Source organism: Eumetopias jubatus, unplaced genomic scaffold (assembly GCF_037043125.1).
Source record: "Eumetopias jubatus isolate StellerSeaLion01/CBP00866 unplaced genomic scaffold, mEumJub1_p1.0 scaffold_17, whole genome shotgun sequence".
NCBI lineage: Eukaryota > Metazoa > Chordata > Mammalia > Carnivora > Otariidae > Eumetopias > Eumetopias jubatus.
In genome coordinates this window covers 2,332,561-2,360,351 of record NW_028274823.1, presented here as the reverse complement: position 1 = coordinate 2,360,351, position 27,791 = coordinate 2,332,561, and the positions used below count along the sequence as shown (strand labels likewise).

General features: G+C 53.2%; 1 protein-coding gene across 1 annotated transcript in view; it reads right to left on the bottom strand.

Moving 5' to 3' along the window:
• Window positions 1-5,559: 5,559 nt before the first annotated feature.
• The window catches only part of TCERG1L (transcription elongation regulator 1 like), a 191,018-nt gene continuing 168,786 nt past the window's right edge, over window positions 5,560-27,791 (bottom strand). Inside the window, exons 9-12 of the mRNA XM_028119878.2 lie at window positions 24,089-24,224; window positions 13,844-13,933; window positions 9,987-10,105; window positions 5,560-5,716 (exon numbers count right to left, since the gene is read on the bottom strand). Of these exons, the coding sequence (XP_027975679.1) occupies window positions 5,560-5,716; window positions 9,987-10,105; window positions 13,844-13,933; window positions 24,089-24,224 (502 nt within the window). The remainder of the gene's footprint in view (window positions 5,717-9,986; window positions 10,106-13,843; window positions 13,934-24,088; window positions 24,225-27,791) is intronic.

Below are 27,791 nucleotides of genomic sequence, written 5' to 3'. Positions count from 1 at the left end.
AGACCCCAGGCAGGCCTGACGACCAGAGCACCTCCATCTGCCCTTCCCGTGTGATCCGCGCTTCTCCAGGACGGGGCGGCTCCCAGGGAGGGTGTCCCAAGCCAGGACCAGCAGGGGAGGCCGTAACCTCTTTGGGGCCTGGCCTGCCGAGTGCCGCCACATTGCTTCTGCCACATCTGTGCTGGACATATCACGGACCCCTGCCCTGCCCCACGCCTGTGACAGGAGTGTCAGCACGTGGTAATAAGGGTACGTGTGATTGTGTGTGATTGTGTGTGTGATTGCGTGCGTGCATGCGTGGTTGTTTTTGGGAGGTTCAATCCACCACAAACTTGTACCGAAGTGCAGTGGACACTGTTCAGCGTTGTGGCAGGGAAGAGCCACCGAAGCCCACGGGAGGCTTTGTCCATGTGGCTCCTCACTTTCCTGCAATGAGCATTCATCACTTTGATGATCACTGAAAATCACATTTTTTTAAAAAGTGTAATACAGTTTTTAAAGACTGTTTCTTGGAGAGCAGAAAGTGGGGACAGAGAGGGGTCATATCACATGACAAACATCTCCAAAATTTCATGGAAACAATTCTGTTTGCTTCAAATTCCACCCCCCAGCAGGCTCTACCCCTTACCCCTTACCGCCTGACCGCCGCTCTCCCGCGTAGCCCCCGCCAGGTCCGCCCCCTCGCCTCCGCACCGCCCGGCCCAGCCAGCACGCGGTGTTTCTGGACACCTCCTCTTCAAGCATTTTCTCCCACCACTGACCCCCACGAAGGTATTACCCCAGAACCTCAACAGCCTTTCCGGAGTGATCCGGAGGCTTTACTGGGTCACCTTTCAAATACCTTATGGGGAAAATGGAAACCAAGTTTAAGTATTTGGGGGAAAAAAGACAAATGGACCACTTTCTCCCACTGTCATTTGTGGATTGTTTGAAGCAGATCACTCAAAGGAGGCCACAGGAAAATAAGCCGTAGGGACAATAAACACTCAGTAAGGAAATAAACCTTCAGCAAATCCAGTAGAAGAAATTCATCACAGCCGTCGATAAAGAAACCAGTGGGAAAGAATCCACTTGGGTTTGTCCTTTTTATTGACTCACAAGCTCCATCTGGATCACTGCTGCTCGGGGCCTGGGGCCCAGCACCTTCTGAGGACCCTCCACAGGGCCCGATGGAGGGGCTGAGCTCTCCGACGGACCTCCGCCCTGGGCCAGAAGTTCTCTCGGGCGGAGGAAGAGACAGGCGTGGCATTGCCAAGAAGATGCAGAGGAAGGCGGGTCACTGCAGAAGGAGGGCCTCGCACACCAGGACCCAGGTGTGGCCGTGCCAGTGTGGGTGGGACAGCTGGGTGAGGGGCTCGGTCCAGAGGACGGTGATTGCTGCGTCACGCTTGGGGAGACAAGAAAAGGGACAGGTTGGTCGGAGGCCTGGGCCCTGGTGGTCGGGGTGAGGACTCAGACTGGGAGGCTCTGGCCTCTAGGACACGGAGGTCTAATCCAGGGATCACCGACAGAACGACCCATCGCCCCTGGGTTGGCCCTTTGATTGGAGGCAGTCATAACTGATTGACGGGCTCTGCGTTTCCTGCTGGATTTTGGCAGCTCAGAGGTCATGACAGAGTTAACCCAAGTTCCCTGGGGGCCTTTAAAATAAAAGGTAGATGTACAAAAATGAAGCAAGGCTATCATTTAAAAGACATCTTAGTCTATTGTCCTTCCATAATGTCTTAAATTCATGGAAGAGACGTAAGAAATGAATGACCTCTGCAGTCTTCCAAGTGGGCAAGCATTTGGAATACAGACGCAAACAAACCAACTGGTTCTGGGTTTTCTCCCTGATAACGCCACAGTTGACCTTTCATCCCCAACAGCTTGCCGGCTGATAGCTGGATAGAGACGAATGTGACCGTGGATGTCGATGGATCCTCTGTCTATAACTTTAAATATCTAATCTTCTTAGCTTCAAAATCACGGTTATACAAACTAAAACGGAAGTTCCCAAACATTTGGGTGAATGTCTAGAAATTTCCGTAGAGGCAGATGGCTGCCTGTGTATCTCCAAGCACTGAGATTATGGGTGTTTTCCACCTTCCTCCGGCACCGAGGCTGGGATTGTATGATCCCCTCCGTCCTCGGGCTAATGTCGTTTCTGGTGTCATTCTGTGTCGTTGTGAGCTCTTTGAGTATGGTGATGGTAACGATGATGGTGGTGATTAAGTCGTGCTGACAGCCAACAGATGGGCTGCAGTCAGAATGACCGAGCAGAGCTTCACAGAGGGGCAATTAGGATCGCAGGAGCAGAGTTACAGGTTAGCACACACGGCCAAGTGCCCGGGACAAAGCTTCGTGGGGGCCGCCTCCCGTGGGCCTAAAGGAGCAGAGGACGGGAGCCTGGGCGGAAGCTGTGGGTACAGGAGGGGCCGCCCCGCCCGAGCTAGGCTGTACCCACCCAGGCTGGGCCCCAGGAAGGAAGCTCGACCGTCATGGTGTGCACGGGCTCTGGGGCCACCGGGCAGGGGAGAGGGTGTCGGGGGATAGTCCAACCCTGGAGCCTGCAGACCGCTCGCTGTCATGGTTGAAGACCACACTTGTGACCCTGGCATGGCCGACCATCCAACCCCATCTTCATGAGGTGAGGCGAATTAATTCAGTCACATGTCTGAAACCCAAGGACTACCACATGGGGTAATAGGAGCAAGGAAGGGAGAAGAAAATCCATGTAAAAACATGGCACTGCAGACCCCAGCCTTCTCCCCACAGGCCCTCGGGCTTTGGTTAGCCTCAGCTGTGTGCTGAGTGGTACTCCGGGCACCTGGGGAACACCCTGGGTTCCTGACACTACCCCCCATCCCCATGAGACACCAGAAGCATAAATTCCCCTTCAAGAATTGAGATAATGCCCCGGCAAGCACAGCCACCACCTTCTCTCCCCCTTGTTTCAGTGCCATGAGGAGTCGAAATGGCCAGGATCCCAGCATCTATGAACCCGACCGAGACGGTGAGTTCTGCCCTGGGACAACAGGATCTCCAAATTCACCAAGCCTGGGGTTGTAAGGATGAGGTTCATTGAGTATAATGAGAGGGGCCGCTCCCACCTCCCGTTTTTGGGGACCAGAGTCAAGCACTGTGATTCCAGGGAGACAGCTGGTTTGAGGCCAACAGGTGACCCCCCTACAGGGCACCACCCAACCTTACAGAGCCTGGTCCCACGGATGGCACTGTGCCTTCAGCAGGCCGTTCCAGCGCTTTGCCAGTCAGCTGCTTCTGGGCCATAGGGTTCATGGGAGTGCAGCAGATTTGGTGGGCATGACCTACTGTGGCAATGACTATCCTTAAAATGAAGGTCTTGGTCAAGAAGACAGTATGTGGGAAGTTGTGTGGTACATAAGCCTTTCTGTAACAGCCTGGACTGTGATGATGGGAAGGGAAGGAGAATCTGCCTCTGAGAGGTTCCTTTTTGTCAGGATGAATTGTTCCCCATTAACAATGCGAGGATTTCATGGGATGAAAAGGGGTCTGTGTCGGACACTGAGCAAGAACCAGGTGGCGAGGGAGATGCCACCTGACATTCCCAGGACTGCCCATCTGGTGACCTGGTTATCAGAGCTTCGTATGAAGCACCTGGGCCATGTAGACTCCCAGCTCTGTGCCTACCCATGTCCCCCAATCTCTTCATCGCCCAGTGATGCCAATCTTATGCCTTCCAAACCCCCAATCAGTGGGCCACCCCAGCCCAGCCCACAAATCAGTGTAGATCCGTAGCCCAGGCCCCACCACCTCTCCCAGGAAAGTTTACAGAACTGTCCTTCAGTATAGCCCACGCTCCCCCACAGAGATAGGGAAAGCAAAGTTGACTGAGTGATAGTACAAAGCCTGACATCTCTCAGGGTGCTGAGGCCCGGGCAGCTAGTGGCACCCCCGGCCCGACATCTCTCGGGTGCTGCTGGGCAGAGGGCATCCAGTGTGACACCGCCACATGAGAGACTTCCCCGGCACACTCGGCGGGGGGGTGGTCCCAGCTTTCCTGGAGCCATGGCTGTACCTCGTCCAGCAAGCGCCCCATCTCTGCACGGCCCTGGGGCTAAGAGCTGTTGCTCGCAGGTTCTCTGCAGTATCTATAGTCACTAACCTCATTACTCCAATGCCCCATTATAACTCGTAATTCTCTCCATTAAATTTCTCTGTGCTGGGCAACCCTCTCCGGTCCCCTCCCTCTTTGGGAGCTTTGTACTATCACTCAGTAAACTTTGCTTCACTGTCACTCAACAAACCTTGCTTTGCTGCCCACCAAAAAAAAAAAAAATTCTCTGTTCCATTTACAAGGCGGTCTCTTACTTCCAGACTGGAGCCTCATGGAGGGTCTGCCTCCTGGTGTCGGCCTCCTGCTCACACCCTGGATGTCCAACCCCACGGGGTCCCGGCTGGACCTGAGCGAGGCCCCAGCACCCAGAACCAACAGAGAAGCTAAGCTAACAACCCTGGTGCCAAGCCCAGGGTGTGCCCCAAAGAGAGAACCCCACCTTGCCCAGTTACGTCCTAATACGTGTGGTGGAACTGTCCGAGGACCGGGCAGGCAGGTGAGAACTGGTGTCACCGTGCACGGGGACAACTACAGTCCCTCCGAAGAGATGCTCAGTAAACCACACGATAAACACGCAACAATTTAGAGAATATGAGGAATTAGCTGGGGTGTTACCAGCATTGCGCCACCCAGACCTGGAAGGTTGAAAAGCAAGATTTTTGTTTGTACATACTCAGCCTTTATGTGTACTCACAAACATTTTTATGAATCTTTCAAAACAGAGTGTCTTAGCTGACAATTTTGCCGCTGAATATTGTGTCAGAAGTCTTCCCACAAAACCACACTGGTTTAAAATATTTATTAATTAAAAAAAATTTAAAATTCTTTTTATACAAAGATGATGAGAAAAATCTCATGCAAACTCTGGGCATACAATAAAAATAACTCAAATATTAATATGATGATTTTGTACAAAATAATTCCATTTTAAGTCAGACCTCCGACAGTGCAGCCGCCCTCTCCGGGCCCGGTGCCCCTCGGGGATGAGGCAATCCCCCTCAGACTCCTGCAGGGGGTCCAGGGTCCACGTGTGGAAATGCTCACGGTTGTCACTATGATTGATGATGAATATCCTATTGCTACTACTCAGAACACGGGACCGAGACCTAACACATTCGCGTAAGGAGCTCAGAATCGAAGGAACGCACAGAAGTTTTCAGAAAAGTTTCAGATAATTGGCTCAACTCATGGAAATGCTGGGAGATGGTTATAGATGTTTCTGCTTAGTTACAAACCTGCAGTGGATTTATAATTTGTATATATTACAAGTAATTTGCATAATTAAAACAATTAAGGGAGCGACCTATCATGGCAATTAGAAATGCATCAAACTCGGAATGTCGTACAAAAGAGAGCTTCAATATGAAACAGTAATCCTCTGAGAACTGCGCGCAGTCCCTGCCTGGCGGCCGCGCGGACACCCACACCCCCTCACCGCGCCCCCTCCGCTCTGCACCTGCCTTATTGCACTCCTTACACACTCATCTCATTTTCCGTAGCCTGAGTCTGTTCTCCTTGTCCCGTTTCTTAAGAATAAGGATGAATTGGTTGAAAAAATGCTCCTGGTCCTTCTTTTTTTGAACAAGTCGAAACCTCTGATCCCGGCCGTACTTCTCCGCAAACTCCTTAAATGTGGTCCTGAAAAACAAGAGCTTTCCTGAGACGCCCCCTGCCCCGGGGGTGGGTTTGACGCTCCCTGAACACCACCGGCTGGCATCCCCTGAGGGGGCAGACAGCTCCTTCCACCACACCTGGCTGTCATTCTGCCGCAGGGTCGGGACGTGGGGCAGGCCGGGGACGGGGCGGGTCGTGGGGCAGGTAACGGACTGAAGGCCGTAGCTGTGGGCCTCTCACACCTGCCCCGCCTGCTCCTGTATGGGCTTCAGCTCCCAGGAAGGAGCAGCAGGATCCTGACCCCACTGAACTCCCTTATGGCTGCATCTCACCCTCTGGAAGTGAGCCGACTCTCCTGCCTCTTTGGCCTCCGTCACCCGGAGCTGGCCACCGCCCACCTGCGCCCACCACTGCCCTGGCCACATGGGTCCCCTGCTGTCCCTGGCTCTCATGCCCTCCCTTGCTTCTGCACGCACCACCACTGGAAGTCGGCATGTCTTGTTCGGGGAACCTCGCCCTACAGACAGGGTCCTTCACGGCCCTTGTCGTGGTCACCACCACGGGAGGCCCTAACTGTGCCATTTGCTCTGCCACCCCCCTCCGTTGGCAGCATTGCTATCCACTTCGTTCCCCGCTGAAGGTCCCAAATGTCTGGCCCAGTGGCCGAACGGATCCAGGGCTGTGGGGCCAGGGAGTCCGACACAAGGTCGGGCGGCTCTCAGGGCAAGCAGGGGACGTCGCTTGCTGGGAAAAAGCATGCCTTGGTGAGCACTGGGTCCCCGGCTCCCCCTCCTCCCTGGCCTGAGCTTGCAGCAGGAACAGGCCCTGGAGGGCTGAGCAGCAGGCGGCCCCCGGGCTGTGCTTGGCCCAGGCCACCCTCCGATTCCCCCATTTCTCTTTGCAGAGACCTTTATATTCTGTGCAGACATTAAATTGTTATATTGAATGATTATAATGTACTAGCTTTTTTATACCCAAACAACAAGATTGCACGGACAGGGCTGTGAGGACCCAGATTCACCCCCTGTGGTCGCCAACCCCCCTCGTCCTCCTTCAGTGTCACCGTCCCCCTGGTCACACGCTGGGGTCCTGCCTGCTCACGGGCTTCTCAGAAAGAAATCACTTCTCTCCTGTGCTCTCCTCCCTTCTTCCCTCTTTCCCCCTTGCTGTGGATGGAAGGCACTTGTCCCCCAGAATCATATGTTGGCCTCTCCTAACCCCCAGGTGCTAACCCTGGGGATGAGGGTGGCGCCCCCATGATGGGGATGACTGCCCTTGCAAAAGAGACCCCGGATCGCCCCCTACTCCTTCCCCATGGGGGGACACAGAGGGAAGACAGCCGTCCAGGGGCCAGGATGGGCCTCACCAGACCCCACACCACTGGAGCCCTGTTTTCAGCTTCCAGCCTCCAGAACTATGAGAAAGAATTCTGTGTTGCTTAAGGCCCCTGGTTTTGTATTTGTAATTTGTTAAGCAGCCCAAATGAACTAAGACCCCTTTTCCTTTCTTCCTTCCAAGATGAGAATTACAGGGGCTTGTTACTTTCTTCACTTGTGTGGGTAGCAGCCTAAGCATTTTATGGTCAGGGGTGGGCAGAGGTCCTGTCTGCAAGGTCCCACTCTGGGCACTTCCAGAAAGAAGCATCCCTGGAAAGAAAGGGAGAGTTACAAATCCGTGGCCCCACAGCCATGCCCAAGGGCACAGCCTGGTTTCCGCTGGCCCTTGTGAACTGTCCAGTGAGCCTGGGGAGCCCCCTGAGTCCTGGGCACAGCATCCCCATCTTCCCTCTGGCAGCTGGGGACACAGCCCACCTGTATGTGAGGCAGGAGGCCTTCAAGAAGGAGCACAGAGTACAGATCCCATACCCTGGCCAGCAGCCCAAGGAGAGGTCGCTTGTGGCTCCTGGCCCCATCCCAAGACCCCGAGAGCTGGGCAGGGCTGGGGGCTGGCTCTGGGGCTGGCTCTGTGGCTGTGGGGACAGGGTCAGAGCTGCTGAGCTCCTAGAGGCTATCTCTAGGGACGCTCAGATGGCCTGTGCCTAGCTCACCTGGCCATCCAGTGTGCAGTGACTTGAACTGCACGGTTCTACTAGCACGTCTAGGGAACAGTAGGAAGAAAAGGTCAAGAAGTCGGAAAGAGTCCTGAAGATGTTGCAGAATCAGCTATTTTGACATAAAAATGGCTAAATAATCATAAAAGGACATATGCACTGTAGTCACTCATTTCCCCTGTGTGTGTGTGTGTGGTGTGTGGTGTGATCTTTCTCCTAATTGCTCAAAGCATTCTGAATATTTTCTCCTTTGCCTTCATAATGGGAGGGGAAATGTGTTGGCTTATTGTTAATATTTCACCAATGGACAGACCAAGAATATTACCTAAATATTGTTGATGATGATGTTGGTGATGGTGATGATGATGGTGGTGGTGATGATGATGATGGTGATGTTGATGATGATGGTGAAGGTGATGGTGGTGATGATGATGGTGATGATGGTGATGATAGTGGTGGTGGTGATTATAGTGATGGTGATGATGGTGATGTTGATGATGATGGTGAAGGTGATGGTGGTGATGATGATGGTGATGATGGTGATGATAGTGGTGGTGGTGATTATAGTGATGGTGATGATGGTGATGGTGATGGTGGTGATGATGATGGTGAAGGTGATGGTGATGACAGTGATGGTGGTGATGATGATGATGGTGAAGGTGATGGTGATTATGGTGATGGTGATGATGGTGATGGTGGTGATGATGATAGTGATGATGGTGATGATAGTGGTGGTGGTGATTATAGTGATGGTGATGATGATGTTGATGGTGATGGTGGTGATGATGGTGATGGTGGTGATGATGATGGTGATGATGATGGTGATGGTGATGATGGTGAAGGTGATGGTGATGACGGTGATAGTGCTGGTGATGGTGATGACGGTGATGATGCTGATGGTGGTGATGATGTGATGGTGGTGTTGGTGATGGTGATGATGGGCATCCCCTTCACCAAGCTCCTTCCAGCTACCAGGCACTATGTTTGCTTCCCTGCCTGCCCCCCTGCCCCAAGGAGCCTGCTGCAGCTGTTGTGCTGCAGATGAGGTCAGAAGCTTAGACAGGTGCAATGCCTCACCCCATTGCAGGGCTTAGGAGGGGCTGAGCAGGCTGTGCACTGAGGCAGGGGCTCCAGACCAACTCCTCTCTCCTAGGGTCACCATGTGGGGGACACAGAAAAGCCAGTGTTCTTACCTCTAATAGTAGAAAATCACAATTTACAAATGTTTAGATGCACATTTGTTTTTCTAGATTAGCATTTTGTGATGGGGATAATTCTTGCTACATTTTCTCCCATTCAGAAAATATCTGCCTTTTAAATACTTGCAGTTTTATAAGGACCATGTACCCAACATCCAATTACTTACTGACCAGGAGAACTAAACAATTATCAATCTAAATATGGGAGCCTGGGGTCTGCATTGAAAGCAACATCAATTAACATCTACTTAAAAAATAATGTTGCATTTATGCATTAGTATTAAAATACTAATGCATAAATGTCCATTTAGACATGATATCCCAACCCTCATACAAAAATAAACCAAAATCCTTTTTGCTTGTAAAAGTTATAGCTCTATAACTCTAAAAGTAGTACACGTTCATTACTTTTTAAATATCAGTCGATGAAAGCTAATTTTTAAGAACAGTTAAGTCCATGTGTTTTTCTAATTTCTGACGTCTAAGTTTCCCATCGGCTTGCTTTATTTTGTGGGAGTAATGCCTGGTTATTTTAGGTGCATTTTGGCAGCAAGTTTACTTGGCCCATTTGCCTTGATGTGTGCATCTTCTGTCTACACCCCAGCCAACTGGGAAGGCGTCTGGAAGCAATGGGGCTGGTGGGGTTTATGTTATGGCTGCTATCTGCTGCGTTCTGCATTTTAGTCTCTGATCCCTAGTTCTGAAGTTATACCTCCTCTCTGAGTGCTGACCTACCTATTAGTTATTAAGACCATGGAGTCGGGGCTGCCAGGCTGGTAAACCAGGTGGTGGGGCAGCAGAACAGAGGGACCGTGGTGCAGGTGGGGGGCGAAGGGCGTGGGGCGTTGCAGCCGCGGGCGGGCCTGGGGGCTCACTCACCCATAGCACGGGGCGAGGTGGGCTTCTCTCCCCAGCAGGTCTCTGCTATTACACTTGTGGTGTCTAGGGCACGTGAGGGTATACAGTTTAGCGGAAACAGACTGTAAAAGCCCTCCTACAGTCATGGGCAAATGTCCAGCCCTGGGGCTTGTGTCTATCTCCATACCTGGGTGACACTTTAGATTCCTCCAAAAGTTTTTTGAATTCTTCTTTGGCTAGCAGCAGTTTGCTTTTCTTTTCCTTGTACTCTTCTTTTATCCTTGTCTTGACAAACTGTTCAAATATCTTAAAACACACACACAAGAGACATATTACAAGGTTGCACATCAGAAATGAAATCTTGGGTTTCAAACACAACACAAAAGAATAGCGAGGGAATCTGTGGTTAAGCCTTTCTATCCCGTAGTGGCTGGGGTTGAAGCCACAGCCTTTCAGTGAGGCACTCTCAACATCATGAGACAAGTGTCTACAAAAGTAAGCCTGGGTCCTCATGAGGCGCCGTCTCGGGGCCACACACTGACTCAGCCCTGCCCGTGGAGGCGAGGGATGGGCAGCGGCAGCCCTCCCTGGAGGCTGTGGGAGCCACTGACAGTCCAGGCGCCCGGCTCTGCTGCCCCTGTGGTTCTGGTTTGGGAACACCGTGAGCAGCTCATACACTGGCCGACCATCACACCGCCGCTGGTAGTCCTAATAACACGTGAGATTGTGTAATTTCTTCTAGTCAGTTCCTACAGGAACATAATTGGCATTTGGGTCTCCAAATGTGATTTTACCTTTGTGAAAAGAAAGTTGACCTGGCATCTCTGGCTCCCCACCCTCTAGTCCCCACGAAGACCACCTGTGAACGTGGGGGTCTGGTCATCAGGGGGCTCGTGTGGACACAGCAAGCCTGTCCTGGGGGGTCGTGGAGCCTCCAGGTGAACACGCCTGACCCTCAGACACTGCACTAGCCCCAGCCTAACAAGAAGTGGGTTTTAAAGCTAATAGGAGAACCCCATTCCCTAGCCTAAAGGGTATGGGTATTGTCTGGCAGGCAGGTGCATCCGTGACTCCAGGACTGTATCTCTTGCAAACTGGCAGCCAACGCAATCACATGACACCGGGGAACCTGTCTGCAGTGGTCTCCGGAAGGATCCTCCCTCGCCAGGACGGAGGTGGCTCACTGTTCTAGTATCAGAATATTGTCATTTATAAACCAGAGTCTAAAGGACGTGGAGACAGCTGTTTAATTAATATCGCTATCGGAGCCTCAAGAACATTAAAAAGAAAATACTGGAGATAATTTAAATGTGCGTGCAGACATAAATAAAAAGATCAATAAAAATTGCACATGTGATCGTGGAAGGCCAATAAATAGCACTTCTGTACCATCCCAGTCAATGGCTGTGGCGGGCATTAGAGTCTGACCCGAGGGCTCTGGGGTGGGGGTCTCCTGCACACCTGCCCTGGTGCAGGAGGCGGGATGTGCACCCACGGCCACTGCAGGAGGGCGCTCACCAGCTTTCAGTAACCACAGGCTTATAGGGTTGCAAATACCAAATGCCACTCTCCTCCGGACGGCTCAGCCTCAACATGAGGCACCAGGAACAGGACTTAAACTGAAAGGGCGTGCGTATATGTTAAAGTAAGAATAGGCTCCGCACCTCCAAGGCAAGTGGAGTGCTAGCTCTCCAGTTGTCTTATAATTTAGACTCAAAAAGGGTGAAGGAAGTGTTATCATCCAAATAAAAGCATGTGGCTCATCATTAGCCAGAGTTTTGCTCTATTAACTTGAAATCGGGACAGAAGAAACCCTGCCTGCCCGAGGGGTCAGGGGCTGAGGGGAGACTTGCTTCTCGGATGCCTGAACCACTCACCCAGCAAACCGGATTTCTCTGCTCATCTTTGCTCTGTTGCTCTACTTACGCTGCTCTAATTTAATGTAGCAGGGTTTCTTCCCTCTGACAAATATGCGACTTTCATTCAAAGTGGGGCATGACTTTTTAAAAGAGAACCATCCGCCATTACCTCCTTATGGCGTGATCTGCCATAATAAAAAGGAAACACTATCTGTTACCCTGGAAATGGGTCTGATGAGCGCTGCCTGACCCCGACTCTGCTTGGGCTCAGTCACCTCCTTTGCAGCCCCCGGTGGTAGGACCAGGTTTTCGGATGTGGCCCAAATACTGCTTCCTTCAGCAGTGCAGCGCCCATGCGCACGGGAATCGCAACACTTCCCCTGGATCGCCAGTGGTTTGTTGCCCACACACAGCGTTCAATCGGAGGGCTCCTGGCGCTGCATGCCTGGGCTCCCAGGGAGGCCGCTCCCCGCTCTTCCTCACTGGGCCTCGGGGCAAGCTGCAGGCTGGTGACACAGGCCTGCAGTGTCCTCAGGGTGGCTTCCTGGGGTGTTTGAGGGAGTGGATGTGGCCGGAAGTACAGCTCGGCAGCGCCACCTGTCCGGGTCAGGAGGAACCCGCTCAACACAACAGCCCCCTGAGCCCGGTGTATGCCGCGCACTCAGGGACGGGACATAAGCGTGAGATCATAAACGGGCCTGTTCTTTGAGGGTCGGGGAGCCTCACTTCCTCCTCTTCCTTCAAAGGGCTAATGGTCTCTCAAAACCCCCGTGAACTGGAGAGGACAGTGCTGACCGTGACCAGCGGCGAAAGCAGTCTACAGATGTGCTGACGGTCAGCAGATGTTAGCCAGCACGCGGATCTGCACCTCGGCAGGAAAACAAGCAAGCTTCTCCGTGTTGTCCTAGTCGAGGAGTCAGACTTTCTGGTCTTCAATATTGCAACAAAAGGGTGAAATATGACCTACAATTAAAGCCTGCAGTTTTCTTTGGAGTCTACGTATATAATCTAACCTCGTCTGACTCTGTAACTTTTTTTTTGCCTTTTTTTTTTGGAGCCACCGCTAGCTAACACATTTCACACATTTTCAAATGTTTCTTTCTGGAAAATACATCTCAGCTGGAATGCAGCAAAAGGATCGTTAATTCTAAGTTCATGAAAGATCCAAGCTCTGTATTCTACTGTGGCCAATCTAGGACCATCCCAACCACCTGCCTGTGCCGAGGGGAAGGGGCCTCTGCCATTGCGGGGACCATCAGGGTCTGCAGGCCCGAGGCTCTGCCTGGATGGTCCGTCCCGGCGGGTGCTTGGAGGAACTTCACGCCACAACAGAATGTGACATTAAATAGCCCTTTCTGGCCCTGGCCCAGGCCTTCCCAGACTCTGCAGTGTGACCATGCAGGCCATGGTGACCGAGCCCACCGCTGAGAGGACGCTCGGGCCTTCTCTGTTTTCAGCGGCCATTCTTGATGACCCACTCCCCATGTGCCTCACTTCGCCCTCCAAGGGCAGCGGGAGGGAGAGGTGGGACTGGCACAGGAACCAGAAAGAAGGAAATCCGGGTCTTCTGCAACTGATATCAGGGCCCATCTGTCTGGGCTCCAGGGACCACCCAGTCCCGGAGGGCTGTGCAAACATGCACCTCATGGCCTCAGCTCCTCCCCTGGCAGTCAGCACCGCCCGTCCCTCTGTCTGCCTGCCTCCTCTGGGAAGCAATACTGGCTCTGTGACCTGCTTGTCAACAAGCCCGGCCAGAGCCGTCAGGTGAAGCTGCCCTCTGACCCATTCCTGCGCTTTCTGGGGACCCGCTTTCTAGAACTTCCATCTCATACATGTGCTCCTACTGTTCCCTGGGCCCTCTTCTCCTTCACTGTTATCATCTAAGACCTTAAGTCTTCTGAACACACTCATCTGGGGTGAGGCCAGTGCCTTCTCATGTCTGAATGGGAGGATCTGTCCTATGGAGTCACCACCAGATGGTTCGCTAGGAACAGTGAGGGATAGCTTCCTCTGTCCCGGTCACCACTCCTGTGCAAGCTCACAAGCGAGCGTGCACTCCGTCTGCAGCCCTCCCCCTGACAACAGGAACGCAACAGTCACCTGCGCATCGGCAAGCACCTGCGGAGGTGTGCCATGCTGGTGCTGCGCGTGCAGAGCCCGCCCCCACGCCTCACCCCCCCATTACCTGTTTCCGCTCGTCAGAGTTTAGCAGGAGGTAGCGTGGATCAAACACGATTTTATGTAATTCTTTCTCCCAGGTAGAAAATGCTGACACCTGAAGAAAGATATTCAATAGAGTTGCTTTTAGCATCTAAGGCTGAGCCTGAATTCATGCTGAAATGATCAATGGTGGAAAACAGCGTTAAGGTACCGTGGGCTCAGTGACACGGCTTGTATGGAAGCCTTACGCACGCCCAACTCTCTAGGAAATCGATACTTAGAGCATTAGAAAATTTAATTTCTACACTCATGACACTATTTCTTCCTTGGATTTCTTCCAGGGCCACGTGCCTCTGATCTGAAGCCCCTGTTATGTCCGGGGAGCTGGGGCATTCTGGAATGTCACATCTTGAAGGCAGAAGTGTTTGTGAGAATTTTCAGAACACCAAGGGCCATGACAGGGGGCAACTTCTTGCCAATAGTCTTGAGTTTAGCATACTTTTAGTTGATTTTTAAATCAATATTTAAACCTTTTAGGTAGGTCATTTTTTTTAAACACACTATTTTACTTTACAATAGTTTTAGATTTACAGAAAAGTTACAAATATATTACAAGGTGACATGTCCTACCCAGTTTCCCATACTCTTAACACCTTACATTGGTTATGGATGCTAGATTCATCTACACTATTGTTAACCAAGGTCCACACTTCAGACTTCTTTAGTTTTAACCTAGGTTTGTTTTTCTTGCTAGGGTCCCACCCAGGACACCACATGACAGCATCACATCTCCTGAGGCCCCTCTGGGCTGTGACCGTTTCTAGACTTTCCCTGCTGTTTTGACCTTAATGGTTTTGAGGAGTGCTTGGCCAGGTATGTTGTAAGATGCCCCTCTACTGGATTGATCTCAGCTTTGCTCATGATTAGTCAGGGGTTCTCGGTTCTAGGGGAAGACATCCCTCTACTAGACTGATCTCAGCTTTGCTCATGATTAGATGGGGGTTCTGGGTTCTGGGGGAAGATGCCCCTCTACTGGACTGATCTCAGCTTTGCTCATGATTAGTTGGGGGTTCTCAGTTCTGGGGGAGGAGCCCAGAGCCAGGTGCCACTGTCACCACAACCCCTCAAGGTACTTACTGTCACCGTGACTTCTGGCAGGTCGGAGTTGGCCCCGGCCTCCTGGCTGAGGTTGCACTCCCCGGATCTGTCCTCCACAAATTCACTCTCTGTCCCCGTTCCGTGCTGTGCTACTCGGGGGGAGTCACTTTGTGCAGCCTATGCTCAGGGCTACGCTCCACCTCTTGGGGGAGGGCGTATCCAAATACAGGTTATTTGGAATTTTGAATGGGATGTTCACCCATTCTCTCACATTTACTTCTTTTTCCATCACTCACATGTACCACTACACACTCATGGCTATTTATTTCATAATCTGGGTGATAATCCAATATGACTTTATGCTTTTGCTCAAATGGTTCCAGTTTTGGCCATGGGGAGCTTCGCTGCCTGGCTCCTGTGTTCCTTTGGCTACCGCATCATTTTGGGGTGGGGCACTTCCTTATTTCCTGGAACGTCAGGGTACTCCAGCCTCGTCTCGTGTCTCTCCTGCCTCAGCCCTAGAATCAGACACTTCTCCGGGAATCCCGGTTCCTCTTGTTGCAGGACGAATCAGACACCATGATCTGGTGCTGAGTGTGCCTGTTGCTGTGGGATGTGCAGCTTCTAGCTTCTCCCCGTTGACAGAGCAAGGAAATGTTTAAGTCATTTACAGAATAATGTATTCACTTAAAAACATTGACTAAATATTGACTCTGCATTAGGCTCTGCGCTGTGTCTGAGGACTCAGAGGAAGTCAGGCTCCCAGACACCAGAAAGCCCATGGTCTGGGCTCAGGCGGATAAATAAGCTAATAGTCTCCTGGGAGGCAACTGGGCCACAGCAGAGATGTGCCCGGGTGCTGAGGGTCCCTCCACCAGCCTGGGGATGAGTCTCCAGAGCAGCGACTATTCTGGAACGTGGACACTCACCGAGCTCCTGAAGGGACGGGAACACATCTGGAAGGGGCTGTCTGGGGTGAAAAGGCCACATTCCTGAGCTGGGGGAACGTGGTAGCTGCAGTGGGGGAGCAGGGTTGGGGGTGAAGGAGCCCAGGAGGAGCTGGGAAGAGGTGGGAGAGTCCCAGGCAGACTGAGGAAGCTGTGCCTTATCTCGAGAGCCATAGTCCCACGTCACGTGTGTGTTAGGAAGGGCTACTCTGGGGCCTGGGTGGGGAATGAGCCCCTGGGCAAGAGGAGAGGGGGCGCTAACAGGCAGCTTACGTTCACCCTCTTAGTTTGCACACGTTAAAGTTTTCCCAGGAGAGATACTATTTTAAGGTGCTTTACTTGGTAGAGCATAATGTACGGGGTTTTTTTGTTTTGTTTTGTTTTCTTTTAACTGACATTTTCTATCTCTCCTAATAAAAATAAAACCCCCTTTTTAATATTCATGAGCTCTGTTCTTGGGCAGGATGACCCAGGCTCCACGCAGAGACTTTCTTCCAAGGACTGAGAACATGATAAAATGTGGGCACTGGGGCAGGGATTTCCTGGGGAAGCGTCCAGGCTGACTGACCCCAGGGTTCAACCTCAACTCAGCCCACACGGATAGGCTCCTGTCCACCTGGTATCTGCAGTGGACACCCCCATCTCAGCTCGCTAGGGAAGGCACAGTGCGGGTTAGAATTGGTGTGTTGAGGGTTTTTGGAGTTCTAGATGTATAATACAATCTTCCTTTAAAAAGTAATAATATATAGTTGGCTCCAAAGGAATTTTCAATCTGTGTGTGAGGCAAGAGAGCCATCTCTGCAATGACTGTAATTTACAATGACAGAACGCGTGCTGTCACCTCACCTGAGAGCCACGCTGACAGGTGCTGTTCAAGTTCAGAGAACAGTGGCCGTGGTGGACAGAGGCACAGCCAGGCACGGGACCCGGGGCCGGGGGCCAGAGCAGAAGGGGAGGATGCACAGCCGTGCGTGGAACAGGGCCTTTCATTGCCTGCAGGGGGCACAGCCCTGTCTGTGAGACCCAGCTGTTGCCAGAGGACTCCCGAGAACTGCAGTTATAGGATGGACCATGAGAATCGCTTCTGATAAAAGCCTGGGCCTCCCGTGTCCCCAAGGTCATGTCTTGGTTGGGAAGCTCACTCCACGGGACAGGGATGGAGGCCTCCCCTCTCTTGCTGAGCCAGCAGGAGCCCTTCTCAGTCCCAAGGCCGCCAGGGTTCCCTGCCACAGCCCTTCCGTGCCAGTGTGGCTTGCTTCTCCACAGCCGGCGGGAGAATCTGCGTGTAAGACTTGTGACGTCCTGTAATGTCCCCATGGAGAGACCCACCATCCTACTCACTGGCCTGCCCATTCCCAAGGGAGGGGGTTATTCCGGGGTGCACCCCGGGGGTGGGGACCTTGGCGCTGCCTTAGGATCCCACCGCCTTGCCGGGTCCCAGGACTGGCACGCGGCCACTTGTCTCCTAGCCTAGCCTGCACGTCTTGGACTCTGGCATTCCCACACAGCTGGCTCCTTGAGCAGTGGAATTCCCCAGCCGCTGGGTCCCGTGCCCGTTCTGTGTCCCTTGCAGGCCTGGGCTCTGTGAGCCCGCTATCAGCTCCTGTCACCTGTAATCCCGGACTTGTGTGAGCACCTGGGCGAGCCAGCCACCGGGAGATAGGGCTCCTCCGGGAGGGCTGGAGCTCTGCGGCCCCGGAGCGCTCCCCGGGGCGCTATCCTAGGCTGTGCCGTCTGCCTCTCCTCAGCACTCCTGCACAATCTTTATTTCGGCCACCCCGCGGTGTCCCCCCCGCCCCCCGCCTGAGGCAGCACCACGGACTCGACAGGTCACCGCGGCACCATGACCCTGCCTTCCCCCCTGCGCGGCCTCGCACCCCTCCAGCGCACGCGCTCCCCTCACCATCTCTAGGGCCTGAGCTGCCGTTTCCTGCTGTCTACGCAGCGGAGGCCGTGGGGCCTGTGGTTTAAGACACACGCAGCCAGGGCGCCCGTCCCGAACCCCAGCAGATGCCGCCATAACCTGAAACTGCAGGCCGGCATGGACCTCTGGGCGGTGGGTGGAGGGGCACATGGCTCCTGGCTTAGGGGTGTCCGCATGTGGCACGTCTGGAGGATGACGGGCAGCAGGGGAACCTGCACCCTCTCGCAGCCGCGCGAGCCAGGCCCTCCTCTTCCAGTGCTTGTCAGTGTGCTCTCCAGGAAAATAACCTGGTTTGGACACACCAACGAGTCCTGCTGGAACTAGCTGTAAATGGCACCTCGCCACTGCAGCTCGTGGACATGGTCATCTCGTGCCTGCACAATCTCGATGGTCTCCTAACTGTTCCATTTCTTCAGCTCTCAGACTGGCCGGCCGTTCACCCAGGGCCCCCGTGGCTCCCAGTCACCCTCCCGGCTTCAGTGTGGGGGCTCCCCGGCAGGCTGAGCTCTGAGCTTCCCTGAGCACCCACCCCAGCTGGCAGGGTCCTCCGGGGGTGCCCCGTGCTCAGCGGCTGCCTCCTCTACCTGCTGGGCACAGGCGAGGCTGACCTTCCATCAAAGCCCAGTGAGGGTGACTGTCTTGTGCAAAAAGAAGAAAAATCTCCAGATGAGACTGGTTCTGACCTCAGCCCCAGCTGCACGAAAGCCTCTCTGAAAGCTGAGGAAAAGGGTCTTGCGTTGGGTTCTAGCTGGAACCTGAGATGTCACGTGGGCTCAGGGAGGTCGTCATGACCAGAAAGGCCCCCATGGGCAGGGCGCCCCGAAGGAAAGAGTCGGATGCTGCTTTTATCCTCAAAGGCCACTCTGAGCATCTGTCAATCACTGGATCACAGAACAACCAGGGACTGAAGGGCCAGGGGAAGGGAGGAAGGCTGCCGAGGATGGGTCCTGCCTGCCCCGAGTGCCAGCGGGCCGGACAGCATGTGCTGGGACACACTCGGGTAGCACCTGGGCAGCCCGTGAGCCAGGGCAGGGCTGCAGATGTGACCGAGTCTGTCTGTCTGTCATTGGCACCATCCTTGTTGCCTCCCACCGGCTCTGTCAGGGTTCCACCCCCAGCAGCTGCCGTCTGGGCTCAGGAACACTGCTGGGTGACCTCGGGGTCTCCGAGGGGCTCATCTCCAGCTCTAACACAAGTGCATGTACATCAGAAGCTAATGTTTTTGCCCAAATTTGACTCTCAGCCACGCTGTATTTACTCTTTCCTTGCTCTGTGTGTGTCAGTGGTGACATGGAATCCGGAGCATGGGCTATTCATCATTAGGGTGGCTTTTTCCTCTGGTTTCCATGGCTTCCCTGCCCCATGGAAGGCAGCGATCTCTCTCAATCACGCTCACGGCTCTGCGACAAGAGCTCCAGCCTCGGGACGCAGGCCCCACAGCCGTGGCCAGCGCACTCTTGTCTTCAGGCTGCACCCGCCCAGGGCCCAGAGGACGGCTCCACGGGCCGTCTCAGCGTAGCGACGCGAGTGAAACTCCTGGAGAACGCTCCCTTCCATGACACTAAAAACAAGAAAAACAGGCAAGCGAGACCGCTCACCGGCGTGTGGGGGCAGCCTGTGCTTGGAGCTGCCAGAGGAGGGGGCCGGGCTGGGCATCAGGGACCTGCCTTCGGTCCCTGGTCACTGGCAGGGCCCCACACTCAGCCATCTCCAGCACCCCAGCCTCAGGGACGTTAACCAATGCCCCTGTTGGGGGAGGCAGCAGGCCTCTCTCACCAGGACGGAAGGAGGTGGAGAGCAGGTGCAGGGCTCTGAGGGGCACCGAAGCCACTGGGTACAGGTGGACGTGGTGCTTCGTCAGCCACGCTGGAGACCCAGTGGCCCCTGAAGAAGGTTCAGGAACCTCCCTCCAGCCTGAGCCCACCCACCTCTGCCTCCAGGACCAGAGGCTGGAGACGTGGGCCCCTTGTTTGGGAGTTTGTTCCGCTTTGCCAGCCAGCTTGTCTAGCTCCCCTCCCACACTGGCCTCGACACCGTGCAGGATCCTCCATCCCCAGCTCCGCCGGACCCCGCCTGAGCCCAGACGTCCCCACTCCACCCACAACTCACCTTCCAGGACTTGCTCCTCCCCAGCAGCCCAGGCCCCCACAGCCATCGCCCACAAACCCTCGTGGCACCGGGTCCCGTGGACGAGTTTCAGTTCTGAAATCTGCATCGCTGTCCTCCGTCCCTGCTCCACGTCCCTCCTCTGCCCTGCTCTCCTGCCGGCTCCCGCGGGCTCAGGCTGGTAACAAATACCATGTTCCTTGTAATTAGCACTTATACCATTCCCTTCTTTACCCAATTTCCTGGGAGGCATGGATTCTGGAGTTCCTGACCACTGAAGGCAGCTTGGGCAGCTGGAAAGGTGAGAGGTGCTCCTTGCTCATCCTCGATGGTGACGCTCATAGGATTTTACCAACTTCAGCTTCTTTCTTCTATTTTGATCGATACATAGAATTGTACACTGTCATCCCAACATCCTCCGTGGATTTAATTTATGTTTGAGGGTTATTTTCCCATTAGGGATAGACAGAATCCCGTTCCGGCAATGAGAGGGGGTGGTCCACTGTCCGCCCCAAGGGCATCTCCATGACGAGAACACGATATCATCACTAATAAAATAGCATCTGAAGACCCGGATCACCACGGCCATGGCGGTCCGTTCAGGAAAGAGGAACCACACCATCGAGGCCGAGACAAAACGTAAACCCAAGGAAACGAACGATGCAGTTCAAAAAATAATAAATATTTACAGTTCTCACTCATCAGGCGGGGTTTGCTGGCAAAACACACTCTCGGGAATTCTCAAACATGGCCACTAGAAGAGTACACTGCATGAAAATGACTTTTCTCAAAGCAATTTGGTAAGAGAGGCCAAATGTTTATAACCTGTAGAAACAATCCTACATACCCAGAGTTCACGTGTCAACATGATCATTGGGTGTTATTTAAAATAGCAAATTTGAAGAATACGAGCAATGAATGAAAATGCAGGATTTTTGAACTGACAATGAACTGAATATCATGACCTCATCTAAAATGTTTTCCAAAGGTTGATACTGACACTTTAAAAAAATGCTTAAAAAGAGAAAACAGTACACAAATTTATAAGTGAAGGTTGAGCCTCATAAAATCGACGATGTTAAACAAAATATTTGGTTGAGCCACATGCCATTACATTCAATCCCGGTTATATACTACAAGACAAAGATATTTATGATTGATATCTTAAAATCTATTTTTAGAAAGACTGGAAAGAAGTGTACCTCACTGATGAAAATAACTCTCTCTTAGGATAGGATTTGGGGTGACCTTTTTTCCTATTGAGACTTTTTTTTGCAAATTTTCTTTTACTGCCTATATGACTTGCACAGCACAATTGTGTGTTATCCGTGGTACTCTGTGTGCCCTGAGAGCTCTGAGGAATTGCCATAGGAACACGGGCCGCTCAGCTCCCTGAGGAGCACAGAGTCACCGCGTGGAGCGGACTGCAGGTGCACATGGCCACAGGGCCATGACGGGCTGCTGGTACATGAGGACGACTGAGCCCTTCAGCGTGCATCCTGCCCCAAGGGCCAGCTCCAGCTCCAGAGAGCAAAGCTGTCTGCGTGTTCACGGGAAGGGGGACCTCAGAAGTCGGGGTGTGAGGTGGGGCCTCTAGCTGCAGGGAGAAGGCCTAGAGTCCCCGGGACAAGATCCAGGGCTCTCCAAAGGTCTTCCTTTCCCGGCCCCTGGGAAAGCCATCCCTACTCCTGAGGGATACGAGGCAGGAGGAAGAAGTTCTCCATAAAATGTTTCTAATACATTTATCTAAATAGGTGGGATCACATGAACAACCTGCTATCCAATTAAACCTGCCCCTTCATAGGCTGAGGTTTGTTTTGTTTTGGTTTGGTTTTAAGCTCTATTGTGGTTTGTATAGTAAAACAAAATAAAAATAAAACCTTCCTTGAGCCATCAGAGACCTACTACAAAACCACAAAGCCGAAGGCCCCTTCCCAATCCATAATCCCTCATGGAGTGCCCCAAACCATGCCCTCCTTAAACTACTGGAAACCTGCAGGAACTGGCTCCATCATTCTGTAAGTACATGAATTTCTGGACGGAAGCATTGAACAAATGCAATAAAAAACCTTATTAATCACTCAGTCCATGAAAAAAGCGACCTTTCTGTGCCTCATTTTTAAGCAACTAGAAATATTATGGGCTTAGCTATCAAATTCTCTTGAGCATGAATAACTTATAAAATCTGCTGGCATATTTTATAAAGTCAAAAAAGTCATAAATGGTGGCATTGCTTTATGACATCAGCAGTAAATTCAAATTGATCTTTTCTATTCATGAACTGTGTGTGGGCTTCTTCTGAAATCCTCCTAACATAGGGGTTCAGGCTTTACCCCCAGACTCTTTTTCCCAGGGGAAACTCAGAAATCCAGGGTGGTGCTTTATATTTCCACATTGTTTTTGCTGATTCTCATCTACATAAGATTCTCACATAGAAGCATCTAAGAATCAAAGAGAATCACCCGCCTCAACGAGGCAAGAATGCACTGAAAATCTCATTATTAAAACTGCTCAACGAAGGCCATTGGGATAAATTCAAGAAGCCTTATAGACCTGGCTTGCCAGCAGGAAGGTGGGTGTCTCAGGCAGCCTTAAGGTGCCATGGGGTTAGTTTGATGCTGTGCTGGTGAGCAGGGCCTGGTTGGTTTCCAAAACAAAGAGATGGGCAATGTAGGCATTATAAAGATGAAATGAATGCTTGCTTCTATTTCTCGAAGGCTCCTAATGCCATCATGTCTCCTGCTGGCTGATTCAACTGGAACAGACTGGCCAGCTCGATTCAAATGCTCAGAAATACACATATTTCTGCACGTGACAAGGGCAGAGAACCACCTGCACGTCCATCAACACCTAACGAGGGCCAAGGCAAACCTCAGGAGCAAGCAGGCCGATGGCTCTCCAGGACAGAAGCAGCCTATTTGGGCGTTTTGCGGGGAGAAGACTATGCTTTATCACTTCTCAGGAGCAATGCCACAGACCTGTCCTGCAGCTGCCTGGGGGCAACGTGAAGGTGGAGAGGAAGAGAGGACAGCAGGTACTACAGCAGATCAGCCCCTGCGTCGCGGGCTCTGTGGGTCCACTCCAGGGTCAGCACTGGACTGGGGCCGTGGAGCACGTCATCTGTGCTCGCAGACCGTCCTGTGTGGGTTCCTCCTAGCACCTCTGTGCTACTTGGCATCAATGTTAATTTAGCCTTCGCACGTTGCTTTTTGCAGTTTCGAGTTCATGAGTCTACTTTTCCTTCCAGTCCCTCACGGCCGAGGGCTGTATTTCAGTTTTAAGTGGATAACAAGCTGGAGTGATGCTTAGGCATTAACACTCACGGTGCACAGGAAGGGAGCGCTCCCACAGCTGGACCGCCCCTTTCCTACCGTCCCAGCTTCCCTGCACCCCCAGGGCCTCCAGCCAGCCCGACTCTGGGGATCCCTGCTCCACCCCCTGCTCTGGGGGGAGTGGGGTCTTCCTGACACCTGGCCGCAGCACCCCCTGCACCTGCTGCTGGGAGGGGCCGGCCCAGCCAGAGGCAGCCTGGGGGCGGCTGCTCACTGCAGAGGGGATTTGCTTGAGTTCCCAAGGTCACTATCGTGTCCATTATAATCACCAGCACACAGAGGCTCCCACTACCACCCCTGCGTTCAGCCTCATTTTGTGAAGAAATCCAACTGGGCTATTAGAGCTGGCTCATTTTATATCCGAAAACCAAAGATGGAAATAAAAGTCACGGGAAGGTTATTTGATTCTAAAATGTTTTCCCCCCTAAATTCAAACCAGGGTTCAGAAGTCAACTATAATTAAGACATCCTAATTTCATTAAAACTGGCCCCTGTTTGGCAAAGATGAGCACAGGGGACTCCCCTCTGGGAGGTGTGGGCCCCCAAATCTGCCCAGGCTCCAGCAGGAAGCTCATCAATGCAGAGGCTTTCTGCACGCAGTCCTGGTGACCGTCCCCTCCTGTCTGTTCTCAGGGGCCTGCACCTGCAGGTGCAGGAAGGGGCTGGCGACTCCTCCACACCCTTCAAGACAAGCAGCAGAGGCTCTTTTCATGTTGCTTCGGTCTCAAACGATTTGGCACCCGAATTTCACTCAGCCTGATTCCATGAACTCAGGGAGGAAGGGAAGTGTCCCTCGGGCTGTGGGGGGCCATTACTCAGTGACTGGCTTTGGGGACAGCCGTCATCTGCATTCGGGTCCTTACCCCTCGCTCCAGCAGCATGTCTCGGAAGTGGGTCACCCGCTCCTCTAGCGGCAGGAGGATCTGGGGCGGCGGTGTCCTGGCACCCTTGCTCTGTCCTTCTGCCTCCTCCGGCCCAGGACTCACATGGCCTTCTGTCCTTTAGGGCACAAGATACAGAGAGTTAAACGTGCCCCGGGAGGCCCACCCGCCACCTCTGACAGCCTCCAGGTAACACCTGCAGAGGCAAGCACTCCGAGAACCCGGGAGAATGCCAGGCGCCGGTAGCCCCACAAAGGACGCGCTTTTGCTCTTGGATGCGGACTGCTTTGTTGTGTTCGGGGTGCAGCCGAGACCGAAGCCCTGACCCAACGGGCACCAGCCGGGAGCGAAGGTCATGGTGGGTGCACGTGTGGGCCGAGTCGGGCCCCCGGGAAGGCCCAGAGTTGCCGTCTCACCCCCCAGACCTGGCGTCAGAGGATGTAAAGGGGTGAGCCTTTCCACCAGAGCAACCCGTCAGGGCTTGCATCCTGTTCTGTTTTGTTTTAGCGAGGCCTTCATTTTGGACAAACGCAGGAAGACAATTACCAGGGAGTGTGCGATCAACACTCTGGGTACAGAAACACTGTCCTGGGGTCTAACCCGACAGGGAGAGGTCAGTGACAGCAGCAGGGACCCAGACCCCGCCCCAGGCAATCTGCGCAGGGAAAGGTGCAGAGCGGGACCTCCGGACCCTTCCCTCCCCCCGGCCCAGGGGTGGCTGCACCACGGCCCACACAGCAGGCTGCATCGGGAGCAGGCAGGAGCCAGGGCCCAGCGGGGCAGCGGGGATCCAACGCGCCACCTTCAGCAGGCTGGCGGCTCGGGGGAAGGAAGGAGCCGGCTCTTACTGAGCACCAGCTCAGCATCCTGCCTTTTGTCCTCTGCCGCCCATTCGATAGCTCTCTCTTCGTTCTGCACCTTATCCCAGCAGCACTGCGGGCCCTCCTTCTAAACCATCTCAGTGTTTGCTGCTGGAAGAAGTTCAGCCACCTGCAGACACAGGTGCTCACATGACGCCCTCCCCTTCCCTGACCTGGCCCGCGTGGGAGCAAGCCCATCCAGCCGCCGCTCCGGTCCCCTCGTTGCAGGCTGTGCTTAGCCCTGAGGCACAGAGTCCACCTACACTGGCCAGAGAGCAGCTTGATGTGACCCCACGGATCCCTCTGTGCGGCCTCCCCCTGGCCCAGCCCTGCCCCATTCTTCCCCATAGTCGGGTCCCATGGCCAGCGACTCCAGCAACGAGGGGGGAAAATCTACTCTGTCCTCAGACCGGCAGTTTTAGGGAACCTTCCCTTTCTGATGGCACTGTGGTCAAGTTAGGCTGCCAACTCCCCCTGCCAAGCACCGTGACTCGGTGCCCCCTGTATGCCTGCTAGGGGATGTAGAAAGAGCAAAGAACATGCACCTACAGAGAATGGCATGTCCCCACTTCTTTGCAAAACCAGCCTCACCCTGGGAATTAGTGGGTGAAAGCACTCATGCCACACCCACCCGGGCTTCCTGACACAGGGGCAGAACCGTGCCCTCGCCCAGGGTGCTCGTGCTCCCGGGGGACATCTGGTGGCTATTGGCACATGGAGATGCAGAGACCAGAGATGCTGCTCTGGTGCTGCATCATGGACGCCCGCACGGATTATCCGGCAAGTCTGCCCAATCCGTGCGTTTTGGGGGGAGAGCAGGAGGAGGCCCGTTCAAGGTCATACCATCACTCAACCAAGCCAGTCCCTGCCCCCTGATGCCCGCGTTTCCCATCACTCTCCATCCAGGACACCATGGAAATCCGTCAGTTACCAACTTTAGGATGTGCTGAGAATACGCAGTGTTCTCTAACACTCACCAGGGGTGGAGTATGGATTAACCCAACCTACTATAAAATGCACAAAGGAAAAAACAACAACAACAAAGACGTTTGCTCAGCCCATTAGGGAATCTTATTTATAGGCCAACTATTTCAGGAGAACTTACATTCTCTGCTTCTTATGTGATTATGTGGATTTTCAAAAAAAAAGAAAATCACCAGTGGATTTGCAATTGTCTCCTATTCCAGAGTGTGTAATTAGGATTTCATTGTAATAAATTTTCATTAGTTAAAAATAGAAGTATGGAAACAAGACCTATATTGTTGGAACTTGAAACAAGATTAATAGGAACGTTGCAAGCTCAGCGATGATCACGTATTATAGCTCATTCAACACAATATTTTGTTCAGAGCTGCTGGATGCCTTCCAGAATGTGAAGCTCTCAGTTCAGTTAGAAATGGTCAAAAGTAAATGCAAACTTGCTAAATATACTTTTGACATTCTTATGGCTGAATGAGTTTGGTATCTTTAACAAAAAGCAAATTCTAATACTTTTAACAAAACTAGCTCAAGCCCAAACCACCAAGGATGAGAGGCAGCATCCCCAAGGGCAGAGTCACTGGTACCCACAAGTCTTGCCAGCTGTGTGGGGTGCCTCTCATCTGGAAGCAGTTTTACCCCATGGCAGATGCCTTGACAGGTTGGCACCTGCTTGGGGAAATTTTTCGGGTCAAGTGCGTAGGTTGAAAGGGGCTTGGTCTTGTCCGGCCTGTCCCCCAGAGCGGGGGTCCCCAAGTCTGGGCCACATACTGGGGTCCCTTCACTCTGGGGGACAGCATGCTCCCTGGCTCCCGTCTCCCATCCTTGGGGAGACATTATGGTGGCCACCCCCTACCTGGGGCAGAAGGGCTGTTTTCCCCCATTCTGCCCCTCGCCTCAGCCCTCTGACCACTCCTGAGCTTGTCCAGCTGAGCCGGGAATGGCGCGTGAGCAGGTGCACACGTGGGTCTGCCCTGGGGTGCGAGGTCAAGCACGGGGTTTTCTGATTCTGCCCATGTGCACTGGACAGCAGATGATTTGGTAAAATTCACTAGACTCACACTTAGTGCAAACGGATTCTAGACACAGCACGACTGGTTGCTGGTTTCCTTTTGGGACACCAAACGTGTATCTGAGGCCGAGGGAACTCGGGGCACCGGACTCTGCCCTGCGCCCACAGGTCACCTCTCAGAAGCACAGACGCTTCTCCCTACCTCCCGAATCCTCCTGTGGAGAGACGCAGAGATTCGGAACAGTGCACCGTTTTCATGGCGGGTGCTTACGAGGGGGTGCGTTTCTCAGCACTTCCGAGGCCTCCCTCTCCCTCCCTCCCCCGCCCTCTCCCATTCCTCTCCACCAGCCCTCCCCCCATTCCCCTTCCCCTGCTCCTCCTTCTCCCGTCCCTAACCCCCACATGCTCCTCCCTCCCCCTTCTTCCCTCTCGCCCCCCACCAGCACTATCAGTTGAGAGGCTGCACAGAAGTAGAAGACATTCTCTGTAACCACTGCTCCAACGCAGAGCACGAGAGGGGAAGAGGCAAGGGCTGACTCGGGCGGTGATGAGTGAGTCCATCTCCTGTGAAGAGACGCTGGGGTCTGAGCGAGCGCCTGGTTCCAGGGAAGAAACCACACGTGGCTATGTGGCGCTCAACGTGCTTCTGAGCCCCCTTGGGGATAGCTTGCTGCAAAATCTTGGGCAAATTATGGAAGCTCTCTGGACCTGGTTTTGGTAAAACACGTGGTTTGGATGAGACGATCTTGAAATGCCTCAAGGACGGCCATCCTGGGATGCGAGTGTGATCCTGTTCCTTTAGTCCTGCTGAAATATTCAAACATCTTGATTCTGC